We start from the raw sequence: 21,688 nt of genomic DNA, 5'->3' as shown, positions 1-21,688 counted from the left end.
TGTAAAAGGGTGAAGAAGACAAATAAAAGAAAAATGGGGAAATAGAAACATTTCTAAATGAAAACAAAGTTTGGGGGGAAACTCACAAACTCAAACGTGAAAGAGCCACACAATGTCTAGAAATTGTTTTGTGATTTTTTTTTCAATATAACATATAATATGCCCAGAATACTATCTTCAAATTTGTTTTATTTCTTATTCATAATTAACAATGCAAAGCAATACAGTCTTTACCACTTACGTAGAGCAGATGGATTAACTTTGAAAGTATAATGGGTGCGTTACTGCCTTTTTTACAAAACCATGTAAAGCACAGTCTTTATGACTACACTAAGTGAAGAAGCCACACTGTTATTTATTATGTTAGGATGTGTATGCCAGGAATCAAGTGTGCTACAAGGCCAAGAGCAAAGACCTGCAATTATTTTGAACAGCCAAGTCTCCCTATAGGATCTTTATGCATTTACTAATTTATGCCAAAAGCTCTGTGTGTGTGTGTGTGTGTGTGTGTAAGATTCAAAAGAATATAGTACTAGTTGGCAACATTCTCTAAAGATCATTTTTGTTCATCGCTGATGTTTAAATATTACCTAAAAATGTGATTTTCATTTGTTCTGTTTTTGTTTGTAAGTCATTGATTCTCCCTCTGCTTAGCTCCACTCCCTGCCTCCCATCTAGGATTCCTTCGATTTAACTTCAATATTTTTATAAGAAAACATTTCCCACTTAATTAAAGAGACATTAACTCCTTGTAGGGAATCTCAGGCAAAATCATCTGTTCAACTAGCTGAAAACACGGCCTCTTCTTTTCTTCCTAAAAACATGCCAGTGGGGCAACCTGACACATTTCAGAAGTATAAATGCCACTTCTGAGCAAAAGAGAGTAACATTCAAGTTATCTCTAAATCAAAATTTAATTTTAAAATATTAACGTGGAGGGACAGGGGACCCAAGCATTTCTCTAAGATTACAGGAACTAAAATAAAACTCAGAGTGAGGTAGGGCTTGAAGTTGTGCTATCATAGAAGAGGGCTAAGGGAATTGGAAAACTGAGGTGCTAGAGCACAAGAGAATGGCCAATCTGCATTATAAACTATTTTAAGACATCAGTAAAAAATCAGTAAAGAAGCCATTAGGCAAGGAGTGGGCCAACGGGGAAAAAAAAATGTGCCAACACACTGTGAAATCAAAGGGTGAACTTATTTTTAAACAATGTTTATATTTTCCATCAAAAAGTAGCTAAAAAGATAAAACTGCACTTGAAAATCCTGACCTCCAAAAGGCCAATACTCAAATCAGCCTTTGTGCACAAGGTTTGAGGAGTATGTTTTTGGAAATCCAAGTGCACCCACTCTGCTCTATGGCAGTGCATTACCACAGCAGCAGATCAAGAAGTGGAGAGGGTTCCTAATACCCTTTTCAAATACTTAATAGCATAAATTATTTTCTATTTAATATATTATAAAATTGTTGAGTCTCTTTTAGTCTGTTTAAATACAAGTGGTTTTCAGAAAGATATATCTTTGACCAGCTTATACTGGTCCTGAGTGTCACTGCTGGCATATTTCACCAATGACATTGCAATTGTCCTAGTTTGAGTTAACAAATCATTGTCACTTCATAATGGAATGGACAGAAATCAAAGACAGAAAAAGGTAATAAAGATGTCCAAAATGTAAAAATGGGGATAAAGAAAACAAAAAAGAAAAAAGAAGAAAGAGGATGTCAATAAAAGAATATTCATGTCAATAAAGCATTAATAGTTATGTTTTTCATAAGTAGATTCAAAGAAAGCAATGATAAGACATATGTTGACACCAACATGACAGGTCAATGGAAATACATTACATTTTCCAACAATAAAAGTGAAAAATGCCAATATAAAACAATTCAATTTAAATAAAATTATTTCTTGGTTTGGGTTGAAGTCCTAGCTCAAAGAAACACAACTAAACTGCCAACTCAAAGCTTGATTTCAGATAAAGAGATGGTGAATGACAAAGAATATGACAATCAATATGCATGGAAATCAATCAGGGATAATTCCACCATAGATTCTGTTCGTTTTTTACTTTTTTAAAGTATTTGTTTGTGTATTTGTTTTATGTAATAGATTGAACCACATGAAATTGCCAATATTAAATCTTTTTAAAAAATCCACAAAATGGCAAATACAAATGAAATCAGCCTAATATAAAGCAACTTGATTCCATGCAACAACCAAAACAAAAAAGGCAAAATTCTGCTGGGCTTAAAAAAAAGTCCTAATCTAAATTTTCCTAATGGTTTTTGTGGCAGGTGTCAGAGTTGAATAAAGAAAAGGAAGAAAAAAAGGAAAAAGAGAAACTAAGACTGAAAATGCTGTACCTTTGCTCCAGCTGCCTCATGGCTGCAGTGATTTTATTGGTTTTTTCTTCTAGTCGGGCAATTATTTCATTTTTTTCTTTCAAGCCATCTTCAGAACCCTATTTAGAAAGGAAAAAGAACCACTATAGTGGCTTTGATTTTTAAACCTAAATATTTCCAAGTTTTGTATACCATTTTACTATGGAATTTTTACTTTGAAATGAGCACAGCTAATTTGTAGATTAAAATTCTCCTATGATAGGGGCACCTGGGTGGTTCAGTGGTTGAAGCCTCTGCCTTCGGCTCAGGTCATGATCTCAGGGTCCTGGGATCGAGTCCCGCATCAGGCTCTCTGCTCAGCAAGGAGCCTGCCTCCTCCTGTCTCTCTCTGCCTGCCTCTCTGCCTACTTGTGATCTGTCAAATAAATTTAAAAAAATCTTAAAAATAAAATAAAATAAAATACTCCTATGATATAAAGCAGTAGAACCATCAGTCTTCAATTAAAATGGAATTAAAAAAAATACTGCCTTCAGTATTTCTGGAAGACAGCAGAATAAACTCTTGTAAACTATGCTATTTTTCAAATTAAATAAAAAACTTTTGGCAATAAATCTACTTAAACAATGATGTCACTTTATGAGAGAATTCATAACAATTATTATAGTAATGCTTTTTTTTCCTCCCAAGATTTTTTTATTTGAGAGAGAGAGCATGAACAGGGGGGAAGGGCAGAGGGAGAGAGAGAAGCAGAGAGAGAAGCTCCCTCCATTGAGCAGGGAGCCCAATGCGGGGCTGGATCCCAGGACTCTGAGATCATGACCTGAGTGGAAGGCAAACACTTAACTGACTGAGCCACCCAGGTACCCCTATAGTAAAGCATTTCAATCAAAATTAAATCTTTCTCAGGGCGCTTGGCTGGCTCAGTAGGTAAAGCATGTGACTCCTGATCTTGGGGTTGTAGATCTGAGCCCATGTTGCATGCAGGGATTACTTAAAAAAATAAAATCTTTGGGGCACCTGGGTGGCCCAGTGGGTTAAGCCTCTGCCTTCGGCTTGGGTCATGATCTCAGGGTCCTGGGATCGAGCCCCGCATCGGGCTCTCTGCTCAGCAGGGAGCCTGCTTCCCCTTCTTTCTCTGCCTGCCTCTCTGCCTACTTGTGATCTCTGTCAAATAAATAAATAAAATCTTTTAAAAAATAAATAAAATAAAATAAAATCTTAAAAAAAAAAATTAAAGGAGCACCTGGGTGGCTCAGTCAGTTAAGTGTCTGACTTCAGCTCAGGTCATGATCTTGGAGTCCTGGAGTCAGGGCCTGTGCTGGTCTCCACAGTCAGCAGGGAGTGTGCTTCTCCTTCTGCCTCTGCCTCTACCCCTCCCTCGAGCTCATGCTCTCTTTCTCTCAAATAAATAATAGCTTTTTAAGAAAAAATAAATCTTTCTCAGGACTGTAGTATATAAAAGAATTCACAAAAATGTCCTGCATATTTAGACTGAGTTTTCCCAAAAGATTTAATCTTCATACTTAACACCTTTTGGTATTAAAAAAGAAATTCATATAAGTGATTTGTTTATTCTTTGATACCTATTCCATTGCTACACTTCTTAAGCTTCCATATAGAAAAAGAAGCTGCTGGTTTTTATTACTAGTATGGCACAGTTAAAAACCAAACCTTCATAGAAAAAGTCATTTTCTTTTTCTTTTCTTTTTTTTTTTTTTAAGATTTTATTTATTTGACAGAGACACAGCAAGAGAGGAAACAGAAGCAGGGGAGTGGGAGAGGGAGAAGCAGGATCCCCGCTGAGCAGAGAGCCCGATGCGGGGCTCGATCCCAGGACCCCAGAATCATGACCTGAGCTGAAGGCAGATGCTTAACAACTAAGCCACTCAGGTGCCCCAAGTCACTTCCAATTTACATTAAACTCAAGAAATTCTAAGAATTTAAGAATGATCCACCTCCAAAACCTATGAAGAACTTATCAAACTTAACGCCCCCCCAAAATAATCCAGTTACAAAATGAACAGAAAACACAAATAGACACTTCTAAAGAAGATATCCAGATGGCTAACAGACACATAAAAAGATGCTGAATATCACTCATCATCAGAAAATACAAATCAAAACCACAATAAGATACCACCTCACATCTGTCAGAACGGCTAAAACTAACAACACAAGAAACAACAGGTGTTGGCCAGGATGCAGAGAAATGGGAACCCCTTGCACTGTTGGTGGGAACGCAAACTGGTACAGCCACTCTGGAAAACAGTACGGAGGTTCTTCAAAAAGTTAAAAATAGAACTTTTTAAAAAAAAATAGAATACCCTATGATCCTGCAATTGCACTACTAGGTATTTACACAAAGAATACAAAAATATAGAGTTGAAAGGGGTACATGCACCCTGATGTTTATAACAGCATTATCAACAATGTATCAAACTATGGAAAGAGCCCAAATGTCCACTGACCGATGAGTGAATAAAGATGTGGTGTATGTATATGCATGTATGCGTGTGTATATATATAATGGAATATATGACTCAGCCATCAAAAAAGACATCTTAACATTTGCAAGGACATGGATGGAGCTACAGTGTATTATACTAAGTGAAATAAGTTAGAGAAAGACAAATACTGCATCATTTCATTCATATGTGTAATTTAAGAAACAAAACAGATAAACATATGGGAGGGGGTAAGAAAAAAAGAGAGAAACCATAAGACACTCTTAATGACAGAGAACAAATGGAGGGTTGCTGGAGGGAGGTGGGTGCGGGATGGGCTAGAAGGGTGATGGGTATTAAGGAGGGCACTTGAGCACTGGAGGTTGTATATAAGTGATGAATCACTGATTTCTTCTCCACTGCAGGTTAACGGAACTAGAATTTAAATAAAAATTACAAAAAAAAAAAAAAAAGAATGATCCTTACCTGCAACTTTTGATACATTTCTATGTTAATTGCTTTAACTTCCTCTAGTTGTTGCCGAAGGCCTATCAGAGTATCCTGCTTCTCATGGATATCTTTCTCCAACAACTTCATAGCAAGTTCAATTTCATGTTTCATACTAACTTGTACCGCTAGCTCGTTTTCCACATCCTGAAATTTCAACACATCCTCAATTCACATACCACTTCAGGATGTCAAAAGTCAGACACACGACAGTTAATGAGAACACAAAGAGTTTTCTAATCACTATGTAGACTACTCTTTTTTTTTTTAATGGTTTCATGTCATTAGATATATATCTTTTTATTTTTTAAGGATTTTATTTTATTTGTCAGAGAGCACAAGCAAGGACAGCAGCAGGCAGAGGAAAAAGTAGGCTTCCTCCTGAGCAAGGAACCAGAAGAGAGACTCGACCCAGGACCCTGGGATCATGACCTGACCCAAAGGCAGATACTTAACCAAAGAGCCACCCAAGAGTCCCCATAGACCACTCTTAAAAAAATAAAAAAGTTCCACTCAATTTTGCTATGAACCTACTTGAAAAGATACAGTTTATTAATTAAAAAATTTTTTTAAAAGATACATAGACTACTCTTTTGAGATTTAAGCCCCACTAGAGGGAATCAACCAGGTCGTATAACAATATAACACTAAATATTTTCAACTGTGTATTTTGTGAAAATGAAAGCATTTTCTAGATACTGTTAATTATCACTATTCTACTGGTTCAAAAATTAGGGGCACCTGGGTGGCTCCCCCTCTCACTCTCTGACTGCCTCCCTGCCTGCTTATGATCTCTGTCAAATAAATAAATTTTTTTTTAAAGATTTTATTTATTTATTTGATAGATCACAAGCAGGCAGAGAGGCAGGCAGAGAGAGAGGAGGAAGCAGGCTCCCCGCTGAGCAGAAAGCCCGATGCGGGGCTCGATCCCAGGACTCCGAGATCATGACCTGAGCCGAAGGCAGCGGCTTAACCCACTGAGCCACCCAGGCGCCCCTAAATAAATAAATTTTTTAAAAAATTAAATATTTTTATGCCTCATAACGTATTAATTTTCCTTAATCAAAGAAATAAAGTAGTCTGGGGGTGCCTTGCTGGCTCAGTTGGAAGAACACGCAACTCTTGATCTTGGGGTCATGAGCTCCAGCCCCCACACTGGTATAGATATTACCTAAATAAATAAAACTTAAAAAAAAAACCCACACAGAAATAAAGTAGTCCATACAAGTGAAGGCCAAAGAGAACTCAAAAACCCCACTTCACAGTTTTAATTTCTTCTCTTAAAGAATTTTACATTGGGGGTGGGGCAATGAAGTGACCTGATGATGGGCATGAAGGGGGGCACGTGATGTGCTGAGCACTGGGTGTTATATGCTCCTGATGAATCACTGACCTCTACCTCTGAAGCAAATAATAAACTATATGTTCAACTGACATTTTTTTAAAAAAGATTTTATATGACAGAGAGAGACACAGCAAGAAAGGGAACAAAACCAGGGGGAGTGGGAGAAGGAGGAGGAGAAGCAGGCTGACTGCCAAGCAGGGAGCCCAATGTGGGGCTCGATCCCAGGACTCTGGGATCAGGACCTGAGCCGAAGGCAAATGCTTAACTACTGAGCCACCCAGGAGCCCCTCAATCGAATTTAAATAGAACTAAATTAATTTTTTACATCAAAACAAAAAGAAGTTTCCTAATATTAAAAACAAACAGAAAAAGGGATGGAAAGGCTGGCAAGATGGAAAGTCTCTTCTTGATCTGGGTGGTGATTACACAGGTATTTATGTTATAACCCATTATGCTGTACATTTGTATTTTGCTGTAGGCATTAGATCAATTTGAGTTTAAAAATTCGTTAATTTTTAAAAAGATTTTATTTATTTATTAATTTATTTCAGAGCGAGAGAAAGCGAGTGAGCGAGGATGAGCTGGGAAGGGGTCAGGAAGGGGGAGAGAGAATCCCAAGCAGACTCTGCACTGAGCACACAGATCACTGCAGGGCTCCATCACACCACCCTGAGATCACAACCTGCTCTAAAATCGAGAGTCTGACGCTCAACTGACTGAGTCACCCAGGTACCCCATTCATTTTTTTAGAAGTAACTTCTATGCCCAACATGGGGCTGGAAATTACCCCAAGATCAAGAGTCGCGTGCTCTACCAACTGAGCCAGCCAGGCACCCCAAAAATAAGTTAATTTTAAATATGATCTGGAGCACGTGGGGGGCTCAGTCAGTTGAGCCTCTGCCTTCAGCTCAGGTCATGATCTCAGGGTCCTCGTCAGGCTCTCTGCCCAGTGACAAGTCTGTTTCTCCCTCTCCCTCTGTGATCTCTCGCTTTCACTCTCTCTCAAATAAGTAAAATCTTAAAAAAATTGTTTTAATACCATTTTAGTCCTATTTGAATCGATCATTCTATTCAATTCTGGTTTTCTAATGCTGGTCACAATCATTCATTTCAGAGTTTAAAACCACTTTAAAAACACTTGATAAAATGGGAACGTAAAGAATTTGAAGGGGTTGTAAGGGGGTGAGATTTCTATCCCACAGCAAGGAAGATAAGGCTGAAAAAGAGATTTTTAGGGGTGCCTGGGTGGCTCAGTCAGTTTGTCTGCTTTGGCTCAGGTCATGATCCCAGAGTCCTAGGATCAAGGTCCACATAGGGCTCCCTGCTCCGTAGAGAGTCTGCTTCTTCCTCTGCCCCTCACCCAACTTGTGCTCTTTCACTCTGTCTCTATCACATAAAAAAAAAAAAAAGTCTTAAAAAAAATTTTTTAAAAGATTTTAAGTGATACTTAAGGGTAAATTATGATGATGATGATTATTTTGCTAATGTAAACTACCTGTCTTAACTGAGATTCATCTCGAAGCTGCCTTCTGGCTTCGTTGTACATTTCATCCAGCCCCTGCCGAGAATGCTTATATGTCTGAAGCTCAGTTTCCACATCCACTTTGGTAACCTAGGAAGAAAACAACAAGCTTTTTACTGTATAATCACTACTATCAATACAGCACAGAAATAAATATCCCGTATATGCAAAAGTTCCCAAAAGCAGCAATTTCTGACACAAGACAATCTGTTTGTAATTAGTCCATACGTACCTCCAGGTGCTGCTGTGTTTTCATTAAAATCAATTTATTTTCACTTCGTAATTGATGATTTTCTTCTTGGAGTTTAATGATATTATTTTTTGCTATTGCTAACTAAAGTTTATGAAACAGGGACAAGAAAAAAGATTTTAAACATCTTTACTTATACTTGCTTTATGTTTGGTTATGTTCATTGCTATAAACAATAGAATATAAAAGCTTAAAACTAGTCAAATGTCTCACATCTACAGAAGCTTTCATAAGAAAAGTGCTATTATCCTAAGATACTAATAAAAAAAACTGAACTCTTATTTCTAGCATTTCCTCTATTTTTTTTAGCATTTCCTCTTATTAGTCAAAATATATGTTAAAATATATCATGCGTATCTGATTTAAATATGTTCTGAATACAAAGTGTCATGAAATGGTAAGACTGTAAAGTCCTGTATAAGGATAAAAAGATCTGTAAGAAGGCTATGTATCATCGCAAATGTGACACAGACCTTCATGATAATCAAATTGGAACACCCTCTGAAACAGAGAACACAGAGGGACCATCACAACTATGAGACATTTCTCACCATCAGAGTTAAACTAAGTGGCCTGGTTCTGAGGCCTACAGTGAAAAGAGGGATTCTAAGAAAGGAAAGCAAGCACCACCCCCAATGTTGTCTTGTAAATAAGTTTCTGAACATTTCATCAGGGATATAACTTGAACTTCGCAGTGCACCTAGGGCCAAAAAGAGGTACAAACTTGAAAGCAACTCTAATGGTCCCAATGACCAACAGACACATGACAAGATGCTCAACATCGCTCATCATTAGGGAAACGCAAGTTAGAACTATAATGAAAGACCACCCATCAGAATAGCGAAAATCAAAAGCACAAGAAACAACAAGTATTGGCGAGGATGTGTGGGGGGGGAAGGAACTCTCAGTGCACGATTGGTGGAAATACAATCTGGTGCAGTCACTGTGGAAAACAGTATAGAGTTTCCTCAAAAAATTAAAAACAGAACTACCCTACAATCCAGTAATTGCACTACTGTATTTAACCCAAAATACAAAAGCACTAATTCAAAGAGATACATGCATCCCTGTCTACTGCAGCATTATTTACAACAGCCAAATTATGGCAGTGGCCCAAGTGTCTATCGATAAATGAATGGATAAAGAAGATGTGGCATGTGGATGGAATGTTATTCAGCAATGAAAAAGAATGAAATCTTGCCATTTGGAACAACATGTATAGTGCTACAGAGTTTACTGCTAGGTGAAGTCAGTCAGCCTGAGAAAGACAAATACCATATGATCTCACTCATATGTGGAATTTAAGAAACAAATGAGCAGAGGCGCCTGGGTGGCTCAGTCAGTTGAGCGTCTGCCTTCGGCTCAGGTCATGATCCCAGGGTCTTGAGATCGGGCACCACACCAGGCTCCCCGCTCCACGGGGAGCCTGCCTCTCCCTCTGCCTCCCTCTTGTGAATAAATAAAATCTTAAAAAAAAAAAAAAAAAGTAAAAGAAAAAAAAAAAAAAAAAAAAGAGAGAGAAACCAAGAAACAGATTCTTTTTTTTTTTTTTTAAGATTTTATTTATTTATTTGAGAGCGAGACAGTGAGAGAGAGCATGAGCGAGGAGAAGGTCAGAGGGAGAAGCAGACTCCCCATGGAGCTGGGAGCCCGATGTGGGACTTGATCCCGGGACCCCAGGATCATGACCGGAGCCGAAGGCAGTCGTCCAACCAACTGAGCCACCCAGGCGTCCCAAGAAACAGATTCTTAACTGTAAAGAACAAACTTATGGTCACCAGAGGGGAAATGGGTGGGGGATGGATGAAATAGGTGACGGGGATGAAAGAATACACTTATCATGATTAAAACACAAAACAACGGACAGTGCTGGGTGGCTCAGTGGTTAAGCCTCTGCCTTCAGCTCAGGTCATGATCTCGGGGTCCTGGGATCGAGCCCCACATCGGGCTCTCTGCTCATCGGGGAGCTTGCTTCTCCCTCTCACTCTCTGCCTGCCTCTCTGCCTACTTGTGATCTCTGTCAAATAAATAAATAAAATCTTTAAAAAATAATAAAAATAAAAATAAAAAACAAAACAGAAACACTATCAAATGGTCCCAAACTTTATTTTATCAAAATAAAGATGCATTTGCAGTCATGCAAATAATGATGTGCTCCCTGGTTCGAAAAAATTAGGCCAGTTCTAAAAGAAATAAGAATTTTAATTAACACAGAAAGTAGGGTTTAGAGCACTCATGACAGATTTCTTCCTCTAGCCTAAATAATTCTGAAAACAGAAAGCAGTAACTCTGTGACTTGATAAGATTAAAAAAAACAACAACAAACTTATCTAAAGCAACTTTATAGACAGTATTACGGAGATCAATTTCTGGTCTGGGACCACCAGATAGCTGCTCGGACAATGCAAGAAACCAGAGCACTCGAGATGAGGTTGATATGTAGTTGTGTGGAGAAGGATGGCCACGATCGTACAGTGCTGCTGGTAAAGAAAAGTAATCAAATAGTGGAACAAGACGAACAGTATCATTTTAACAGGAATTTCTAACTGTAGATGATTCACTATCTAAATAGAGGTCACCCAGATTTTAAAAAGAGAATCACAACTTATTTATAGAAGAGCTTCTGTGAGTGTCATCTTTGGGGCTCATTTCTAGGAGTATTTCATACAATTCACAGATTTACCTGAGACTTTACCTGAGAAAATGAGGTTTTTCTAGAGCTTACAATCATCAATTATAACTACATCGCAAGCATTCCATCATAATGATGAAAATGTGTGTGCGCACACACATACTTAGCGTATTCATACTTAAAATGGAAAAGGATCACAAATACTCGGTCTGTGTCAGACAATTATCCATGGCCAGGTTACAATACCTCTTCAATCAGCTTAGTATTTGACTTTTCTAATGAGTCAACTCTTGAATGGAGACTGCTGACTGTGCTGCTGAAATTAACAAAGAAAAAACTCATTCAAATCACACAAATTCACAAAAGTCAGAAAAGGTATATTATCTTGGACTTACCATGGTACCTAATAGGCACCAACTACCCTGAATTTTTGAGTGTGGGCAATTTCATTAAGTTGAATAACCAGATTTGGCTAGGAAAGCAAAGGAGACTGAAGCTTTTTGCTGTTCACTATTTTCTGCAGTCTTCTTAGGGTCCTTCTTACATTTAAATTGTAATACTGAGGAATGGATTCCACACAAACACTACCAAATATTGTTAAAACTTAATTTAAAATTATCTTTTAAAGGATGAACTTTAAATATCCACTCTATAATTAAGTGGCTTAATTAGCATTTACAGCAGTCTTCAACACAAGCCCCATTCGGTTTCCACTTGCTACTTTCATAATCACTTAAAGCCTCTAAAGTCACCATAGTTTGGGACAATGTGAATATGAAATTCCTATCGGGTACTTGGTCAGCCTGCAGCTAAGCAAACACCCTAACTTTCAAAGATATAGTTAAAAGTCAGGTTAAGCCAAATGAACAACTTGGTTTTTTGCATAGTTACTTAAACTGATCAAGACTGGACATTACTGTACATTTTTTTCTGCATTTTTATAAATCTTAATAAAAAACTGTATTTCAAACTGTATAGTCACCGGAAGTACACAGTTATCAAAAATGCACACACTTCACTCGGCATCTCCGAGACTGGACATTACTGTATGTTTTATTTAACTTGTTTTTCAAGGCCTTGTTTCTACCATCTCAAGCTTTAATAATATAATATGCTCTTTACATTACAATTTAATAGATTTAAACAAATTTTATGCCAGCCTCAGAAATAAATATTGGCATTTTAGTTTAACTGGTTAAACAAGAAAAATATTTTTTCAGTCATATTAAATCATTTTTAAATACAATCATTCTTAGGGAAACAACTTGAGTTTTTCCACAAACAGCAACAGGGTATCTGGATGGTGAGACATTAACAGATGTGGGACTAAGAGACAGAGGACCAAAGTTAAGAATTCCTGCTTTCCTACTTTCTGTGTCACCTTGAAAGCTTTAAGACATTTCTGAGCTTCAGTTTCCTTATCTTTAAATCAGACAATAATATCTGTCCTGCCTTTATGTGAGAATCAATAAAACATTAATCAAAAAAGTACTTTTGAAAATAAACCCTCAAGAGTTTTCTTTGAATGAGGGCTAATATGTGAGTTCCAATTTTTTCTTCATCTGTTTTCTATATTTTTTTAAATACTCTAAATATACAAAAACATTCCAACTGGAAAAACAATGGAACATTTTTAAATTCGTAGAATGTACAAAAGTAAGGCACTCGTACTGCTATAAATGAGTTAATACACATAATTTAAAAGAGAATGAGAAAACTCCTTGAACCAAATTGAACAGATTCTAAGATAAACTGTTGAGTAAAACAGTGAACTACAGAAGAGTATAAAAATTATGCTACTTTATGTTTAAAAAAACCAACGGGAAGGTGAGAACTTCAAGAAAATATATATATATTCTTGTCTATTTGTATGAAGTATCTCTGGAGGCATACACAAGAACCTATTAATTATTCCCAAAGAGGGAAACCAGATGGTTGGATCAGGGAAGAGGGAGGATTTTTTTTTTCATGTTCCTATTGAAGTTTTGAAGTTTAAACTATATGAATATATTTCCTGTTGCCAAAAGTGAATAAAGCTTTAACAGTAAGTAAATAAGCAATACTAAGTTGCATTTGGAAATACAATCTCAGAATTACAAATTATAAAATACACATAGATACACATATATTTCCTATGATATCTTTTATTAAAACTCTACTTTTAAAAAAAGACAATGATACAACATAGTTCCTAACTCTCCAAGTTCAGAGAAAGCAAGAGTTACAGCTTCTTAGTTTCTCTAAAATGGGAAAGTGTTTAATTGTATTTCTGACTATTGAATTAAGCTTAGAAAATCGGAGAAGTACAAAGAATAAAAGAGAAATTATCCATAATCCCATCACCCAGAGATAGCCATTTTTGCTAATTATTTATTTTAATTAATGGAACAGTCCATTTCTAACTATGTAGCAAATATTATTCACTATACCTGTGCTATCTAGTCCAACTAAAACATACCACAACTGTAAAATATACATTGGATTATAAAGACAATACAAAGAAAGAATACAAAATACCTCATGAACAATTTTTACATTGATTAATGTTGAAATGATAAGATTTTGGGTATACTGGATTGAATAAAATGTATTTTTAAGTTAATTTCATGTTTTTTTACCTTTTTAATGTGGTTACTAAAAATTTTAAATTATCTATATGACTCGCATTTTATTTCTATTAGTCAGAGCTGCACGTACTATTTTACACATAGATCTCAGAAATTCTTCCAAGTATTCACTAACAGCTTCAATGCCAGTTAACATGATAAGGCAAAAACTCCCACCGTGGGAGGCGACAGCCACATTTACACATGAAGCTCTCTGAAGTAGGAAAAATGAATCTGTTAACTATGAAAATGATATAAACTTCCACCCTACCTAATCTGTTTTTCTCAAGGATAAAGAGATAAGTTTGAAATTCTGTTTATTTATTTTATTTATTTATTTATTATTATTTATTTTTTTATTTTTATATTTATTTATTTATTATTTATTTAAAATAAATAAAATTTATTTATTTTTTTGACCCCTCCCCAGAAATTCTATTTTTAAATTCTCCAAATGTTCTATTTGAAAATCTAACTCTTGGGATACCTGGGTGGCTCAGTCAGTTAAGAGGCTGCCTTCTGCCCAGGTTATGACCCCAGGGTCAAGCCCCACATCAGGCTCCCTGCTCAGCGGGGAGTCTGCTTCTCTTTCTGCTGTTTCCCCACGCTTGCGCTCTCTCTACTCTCTCTCTCTCAGTTTATATAAATAAAAAAAATCTTAAAAAATAAAATATAAAGTCTGACTCTCATTTTTTGGAAATGAATTATCTCCAATAATTCTCTGTATTCTTAATCTCCATTCTCTACTCCCTCAACACTTTCTCAAAGATGTTTAGTAGGAACAGGACAAAGCAGACCCGAAAATGGTGAAGAAAACCTCTAAAACAATAGTCACAAATATCCAAGTAACCATAACACTTACTTCAGTTGTCGATTTAATTCTTCAACATAATTCTTCTGGTCTAATATGGCAGCAATTTGAACATTCCTAAAGAGAGGAAAGGAAGCCTTGCGTCAGATGGAAAGGTGTTTACTGGGTGACCAAAAAAATGTCTACATCACCTAAAATTGCCATAATGACAAAAAACATTATCTTGCCTTTAGAATAAAATTCAAGAATCTTTTTAATAATGTAGCAGTAGGCTGTGTACTAATTATATAACCTTTGTTAAGTCTAATATTAGCAAGTAATACCATTAAAAAGCATATTTAAGAATTCTTGGGGCGCCGGGGTGCCTCAGTGGGTTAAACCTCTGCCTTCAGCTCAGGTCATGGTCTTGGGATTCTGGGATCGAGCCCCGCATCGTAAGAAGCTTTCATCTCTTTTATCATAAAAAAAACCCCCAGCAATTAAAATGGGTCTCAGGAACTACAAGTCTGACCACAAGCCATACTTCATACTAAAGCCACCTCCTTCTATGTGATTTTGTTTTATAAAACTTGTATATGTAAGCGAAATAAAACAAGTGAAACAAAACATTTGTGAGTCTAAAACGAAACAAAGATTTTTGCTTTGTAGAACTTGTATATGGAAGCGAAATTAAACAAAGCAGGAACTACACACAGAATAAGGAAATAAAAACTACACTGTCCAAAAAAAACAAAACAAAACAAACGAAGAGACCCAGAAAACTACATTATCAATAGACGGACCTCATGGTGATTTGTAAAGAGCTACATAAAAAATACAACATGAGTGGGGCGCCTGGGTGGCTCAGTGGGTTAATAAGCCTCTGCCTTTGGCTCAGGTCATGATCTCGGGGTCCTGGGATCAAGTCCCGCATGGGGCTCTCTGCTTGGCAGGGAGCCTGCTTTCTCCTCTCTCTGCCTCTCTGCCTACTTGTGATCTCTGTCTGTCAAATAAATAAATAAAATATTAAAAAAAAAAATACAACATGAGAAATAACTTACAAAACATACCTTTCTTTATTTCCGATATCTTCTTCGTTCTTTAAATACATGGAAAAATCAATCACTCCAACCTAAAGTAGATCATGTTTATTTTAGTTAAAGGGGGAAAATATTAGAAGTATATTTAACATGCAACTGAATTTCATTCTTAATTTTTCTTTAGTGTTTAACAGCATTGTTTACAACTAGATCCAAGAGGAACAGGGCAAACTAAAAACACTCTGCATTTTCTTACAAGTCACTTTCACTTACTTGTGAGTCTAAATCTTCTCCCTTTACACACAGGTTAGCATCTATTACATTCAGGCCAACCAGCAGCCCAACAATTACTGCTCCTTCTTCTTCCATCATTAGCGCATGATACTCATAAAATTCACTACGGAAATTAAAATAAAAACCTTAAAATAAAAATTTAAGCACCAAATTTTAAAATCTCAGCCCCATAATATAAACATGGAACCCATTCAAATTTGGTCTCTTCAAATTAGCCTTTCTATACAGGAGTAACTCAAACATTTTGAAATGTTAATGTCCATGTAAACACAGTAAAAGAATGGGACTGAAGGAGAAGAAAGAGGAAAAAGAATTTTGAGAGAAAGAAAAGAGAAGCAAAGAGATATAGATCAAAAGAAAAAAAGACATCACTGAAGCCTAGACTATTTGGGACTCTCAGAAGACATAGTAACTGTTACTGATTTGATTATAAAACTTTTTATTAGCGTTGACTTTTTCAATCTAGGCTTTATTAAGAATCTTGGGATGAAGACTAAGGTAGGGAATGAATATATGAAACATTCCAAAGCCCATGTTCAAATCAGTGTATTTGATATGTATATTCCAAGTATTCTTAATAATCATCACTTAAGGATACTTATGAATATCTATATTCTAAAAAATGTTTAAACAAGAGACTTAGGAAAGAAACAGAGAAGACTTGACAATTATGTATTCATAGAACTAATTATCTCTGTCTCATGCCTTCCTCAAGAAGTCCCATGTACTGTTTAGTCACTTTAATTGAGCTTCAAAATATCACTGAGAAACTGCTGGTGCTTAATGTATGGTCATTCTCATTTAACAATGGGAAAACCAACATGTACAACCACAGTCATAATAACCAGATTCTCCAGAACATCAGACAGGCACTCCAAGAGAACAAGGGTAAACAGAGAGACTGCTATGGGCCACTTCCTCTAACACTTGATTACCATACTTTGAAAGTCTGTCTCAAACATCTGGCTAGCTATTTATTTACAATATCTATTTATTTATAATTTATTCAAGAAGTGAATACTGAAAACAAAAGTTTCAATGAGGGTGTTAATCAGAGTTATGATCAGTATTGCATTTACATTTTTCAAAAGGATGAATCCATTCTGTGTTAAATAAAAAGCTTCAAAGGTAATCAATGAATGGTCCCTATGATGACAGCTATTCTTGTAATCAAGCAGATTTCTAGATCAGTGCATAGACCAGACTATTTATAAACTCGACTTCCCATCAACTTCAGCACGATGTCAACTAACAAGTTAATGTTTTCCAGTCATCTTCACTATGACACTTAACTGCCAGCACTCACTCGCCTTCAATTTAAACTGACAGTTTAAAAAGTGCCCACAATATGGCCAAAGCAACAGTTTAGACATTCAGGTTCTAAAACCTGTTGGGGAGCCTGGATGGCTCAGTTGGTTAAGTGTCCGAATGTTGATTTTGACTCAGATCATGATCTCGGGGTCGTGAAATTAAGACCCATGCGAGCTCCGCCCTGGACACTGAGTTTGTTTAGGATTCTCTCTCTCTCTCCCTCAGCAGCTCCCCCATCTCCCTCTTAAAAAATATAAAATAAGAAACCTATCAAATTAAAGCCCCCAATCCCAACAGAAATTTTTATTCGTAGAATTAACTGTAATTTAGAAAAAAAAAATAAAACTAGCTTAGAGGGCACCTGGGTGGCTCAGTTGGTTAAGCCAATGATCAAGTCATGATCCCAGAGTCCCGGGATCAAGTTCCGCATTGGAAAACATTAACTTGCTCCACGGAGTCTGCTTCTCCCTCGGACCTTCTCCCCTCTTACACACTCTCTCACTGTCTCTCTCTCTCTCTCAAAAAAAAAAAATTTAAAAAAAAAAAAAAAAGACCTTAGAAATATAACATATAAATAAATAATCCTCTTACTGGTCAATATAAAGCTTACGGTATTCAGTTTTTAAGCAAATTCATGATCTATATTATGTCCCTACATGATTTTCTCTCTCATGTTGCTCTTTTAATGCCATCTTATTGTATTTTATGTATCCTTCTAAACTACATCTTTAATTCTTTTTGGAAAACAGGATAAAAATGAAATTTTTTAAATGGAAATGAATATGATTTAATGGTACTAACCTTAAGAGATCCCTCTGAATAATTAAGCAACGCAGGTAATCAGCCATTTTTTTTTGCATGAGGGCTAATCGAAGCCATGCTCTTGCACGACCTAGCGGGGTCCTAAAAAGCAAAACCAATTAGTCAGAAGACAGGCCCAGTCCAGGGCTACCTGGGTGACTCAGTGGGTTAAAGCCTCTGCTTTCGGCTCAGGTCATGATCCCAGGGTCCTGGGATCGAGCCCCGCATCGGGCTCTCTGCTCAGCAGGGAGCCTGCTTCCCTTCCTCTCTCTCTGCCTACCTCTGCCTACTTGTGAGCTCTGTCAAATAAATAAATAAATAAACAAAATCTTAAAAAAGAAAAAGAAAAGAAGACAAGCCCAGTCCATATATTGTAACAGATTACATATTTTATCTCTGTCAAGGTTCATATTAATAAAGGAAAACTGCAATTTACCATGGTTTTGTCTGTTTCTACAGGTGTTGTTTGTTTGTTTGTTTGTTTGTTTTAAGCCAGCTGCTTGAGCATGCAAACCAACCCCTGGGAGCTATTTTTGGTCTCTAAGGTAAATCTGCACATACAGGACATAGAAGTACCATTTTATGCCTTGGAAGAAATGACTCTCTAAATACTGGGGATTATCTCTACAAAAATATTTTGACTGAATGGGCTTAACCGTCTCAGGATGAATATACAAGGGGTGGGTGTCTGGCTGGCTCAGTCAGTAGAGCATGTCATTTTTATTCTCCAGGTTGTGAGTTCAAGATCCATACTGGGAGTAGAGGTTACTTAAAAAAAAAAAAAAAAAAAAAATTTTAAATGTGGATATGCAAAATGCATCAAATAAGGCAGTATAATGCCTTCGAAAAGTGACATTATATCTGAATTTTTAAAATCATAACAAATTTTAAAAAAAGATTATAAAGCTAGAAGGGCACCGAGCTGGTAATCAAAAAGAGAAATCACCAGGCTGCGTGTTATTTTTCAAATGTTTCTCTATGAGGTTGTCCTTAAAAAATTCAATCCAGGGGCGCCTGGGTGGCTCAGTGGGTTAAAGCCTCTGCCTTCGGCTCAGGTCATGATCCCAGGGTCCTGGGATCGAGCCCCACATCGGGCTCTCTGCTCAGCGGGGAGTCTGCTTCCTCCTCTCTCTCAGCCTGCCTCTCTGCCTACTTGTGATCTCTGTCTGTCAAATAAATAAATAAACAAAATCTTTAAAAAAAAAAAAATTCAATCCCATACTTCTTAACCAAGTGCTATCATTTAGTAAAAGTAAAATCAGATTTTACAAAATATGTATAGTTTTTCAAAGAGAAAGATATCATTCTCACTTTTATGTTTTCTTATACAAAGAACGTTTTGGCATGTAGTGTGGGAGGTAAGTTAATCTTCACTAACAGCTACTGAGCTTCTACGGTTTAGCAGTTGAATGAATACCATTCTTCAGAAAACATTACTTTTGAAGAGTTAGCCTTTTATTTTTTAAGATTTTATTTATTTATTTGACAAACAGAGATCACAAGTAGGCAGAGAGGTACGGAGAGAGAGAGACAGGGGTGTCAGGCTCCCCGCTGAGCAGAAAGCCCAAGGCGGGGCTTGATCCCAGGACCCTGAGATCATGTCCTGAGCCAAAGGCAAAAGCTTAACCCACTGAGCCACCCAGGCGCAGCAAGAGTAAGGCTTTTTAAAAATAATATGAATGTAGGGCGCCTGGGTGGCTCAGTGGGTCAAAGCCTCTGCCTTTGGCTCAGGTCATGATCCCAGGATCCTGGGATCGAGCCCCGCCTCGGGCTCTCTGCTCCGCAGGGAGCCTGCTTCCTCCCCTCTCTCTCTTTGCCTGCCTCTCTGCCTACTTGTGATCTCTCTCTCTCTCTGACAAATAAATAAAATCTTTAAAATAATAATAATAATATGAACGTGTATTTTTCATATTAAAATGACCAAATCTTACATTTCTATTTAAGATTTTTATTTTTTATTAACATATAATGTATTACTTGCCCCAGGGGTACAGGTCTGTGAATCGCCAGGCTTACACAATTCACAGCGCTCACCACAGCACATACCCTCCCCAATGTCTATAACCCAGCCACCCTATCCCTCCCTGCCCCCGCCCCCCGGAACCCTCAGTTTGTTTCCTGAGATTAAGAGTCTCTTATGATTTGTCTCTCTTCCAATCCCATCTTGTTTCATTTTTCCCTTCACTACCCCTCACGACTTCCAGCCCTGACTCTCAAATTCCTCATATCAGTGAGATCATATGATAATTGTCTTTCTCTGATTGACTCATTTTGCTCAGCATAATACCCTCTAGTTCCACTCAGGTCATTGCAAATGGCAAGATTTCGTTTCTTTTGATGGCTGCATAGTATTCCAGTGTGTGCGTGCGTGTGTGCGTGTGTGTGTACCACCTCTTCTTTATCCATTCATCTGTTGATGGACATCTAGGCTCTTACCATAGTTTGGCTATTGTGGACATTGCTGCTATAAACATTCAGGTGCATGTGCCCCTTCGGGTCACTACATTTGTATGTTTAGGGTAAATACCCAGTAGTGCAATTGCTGGGTCAGAGGGTAGCTCTATTTTGAACTTTTTGAGGAACCTCGATACTGTTTTCCAGAGTGGCTGCACCAGCTTGCATTCCCACGAACAGTGTAGGAGGGTTCCCCTTTCTTTGCATCCTCATCAACATCTGTCATTTCCTGACTGGTTAATTTTAGCCATTCTGGTTGGTGTGAGGTGGTATCTCACTGTGGTTTTTAATTGTATTTCCCTGATGCTGAGTGATGTGGAGCATTTTTTCATGTGTCTGTTAGCCATTTGGATGTCTTTGCAGAAATGTCTGTTCATGTCCTCTGACCATTTCTTGATTGGATTCTTTGTTCTTTGGTATTGAGTTTGATAAGTTCTTTATAGATTTTGGATACTAGCCCTTTATCTGATATGTCATTTGAGAATAAAAGATTTTATTTTTAAAGTAATCTCTATACCCAATGTGGGGCTTGAACTCACAACTCAGAGATTAAAAAGTCACATGCTCCACTGACCAAGTCAGCCAGGTGTCCCTTCTTATATTTCTCTTTTTGAGAGTTATAATTCCCTTTTTCTTCTATCTTTGCTAAAAATCACTACACCCAATATTCTATTATAAGAAACATCAACCGTGAACATCACTTGATATTTAACTCTAAAAACTAGATTTGAGGAACATGGTTGGCTCACTCAGTCATGCATGCAATTCTTGATCTCAGCATCAGGAGTTTAAGCCCCCCAGTAAGCGGAGAGATTACTTATAAAAATAATAATAATAAATTAAATAAAATTTAAAAACTGGGTTTGAATCCTAGCTCTGCCACTTATTAACTGTTAACTCCTCTGACCTTTATTTTTCACATCTATGCAATTATTATAATAATCTCTACCCTGTAAGACTGGTGTAAACACTAAATAAGATAATTCATGTAAATCAATTATTTTATTGCCCTGAGACAGTGCTTACTAGTAGCCATTTACTTTTATCATTCAATTATATGGATGTTGTGTTAACAGCCAGAAAACACTACGGTATTCCTTACAACATGTAAAACGCTCAGGCACCTGGGTGGCTCAGTTAAACGTTTGCCTTCAGCTCAGGTCATGATCCCAGGGTTCTGTGGTCAGTATATTGGGCTCCCTGCTCAGGGGGGAGTCTGCTTCTCCCTCTGCCCCTTCCCTTGCTTCTCTTGCTCACTCTCTCTATAACCAAAACAAAAAATCTTAAAAAAAAAAAAAATGCAAAACCCTCAATTATAAAGCTAAGAGAAAGCGAACTGGTAATC

General features: G+C 37.0%; 1 protein-coding gene across 7 annotated transcripts in view; it reads right to left on the bottom strand.

Annotated features, from left to right (window-relative positions):
• Positions 1 to 21,688, bottom strand: part of RUFY2 (RUN and FYVE domain containing 2) — a 55,195-nt gene that overhangs the window by 26,336 nt on the left and 7,171 nt on the right. For 4 of the 7 annotated variants that reach the window (XM_032841801.1, XM_032841783.1, XM_032841774.1 and 1 more), the window contains exons 4-12: positions 17,890 to 17,991; positions 15,757 to 15,880; positions 15,514 to 15,575; positions 14,516 to 14,581; positions 11,294 to 11,363; positions 8,398 to 8,499; positions 8,139 to 8,255; positions 5,278 to 5,445; positions 2,368 to 2,465 (exon numbers count right to left, since the gene is read on the bottom strand). In XM_032841801.1, coding sequence (XP_032697692.1) covers positions 2,368 to 2,465; positions 5,278 to 5,445; positions 8,139 to 8,255; positions 8,398 to 8,499; positions 11,294 to 11,363; positions 14,516 to 14,581; positions 15,514 to 15,575; positions 15,757 to 15,880; positions 17,890 to 17,991 — 909 coding nt within the window. Of the gene's footprint in view, positions 1,617 to 2,367; positions 2,466 to 5,277; positions 5,446 to 8,138; positions 8,256 to 8,397; positions 8,500 to 11,293; positions 11,364 to 14,515; positions 14,582 to 15,513; positions 15,576 to 15,756; positions 15,881 to 17,889; positions 17,992 to 21,688 lie in introns of all 7 variants that reach the window. The other 3 variants (XM_032841792.1, XM_032841809.1, XM_032841765.1) reach the window with 3 other exon arrangements.

The sequence above is a fragment of the Lontra canadensis genome, unplaced genomic scaffold (assembly GCF_010015895.1).
Source record: "Lontra canadensis isolate GAN:19392208 unplaced genomic scaffold, GSC_riverotter_1.0 scaffold3, whole genome shotgun sequence".
Classification (NCBI taxonomy): Eukaryota; Metazoa; Chordata; class Mammalia; order Carnivora; family Mustelidae; genus Lontra; species Lontra canadensis.
This window is presented reverse-complemented; position numbering and strand designations above follow the sequence as displayed.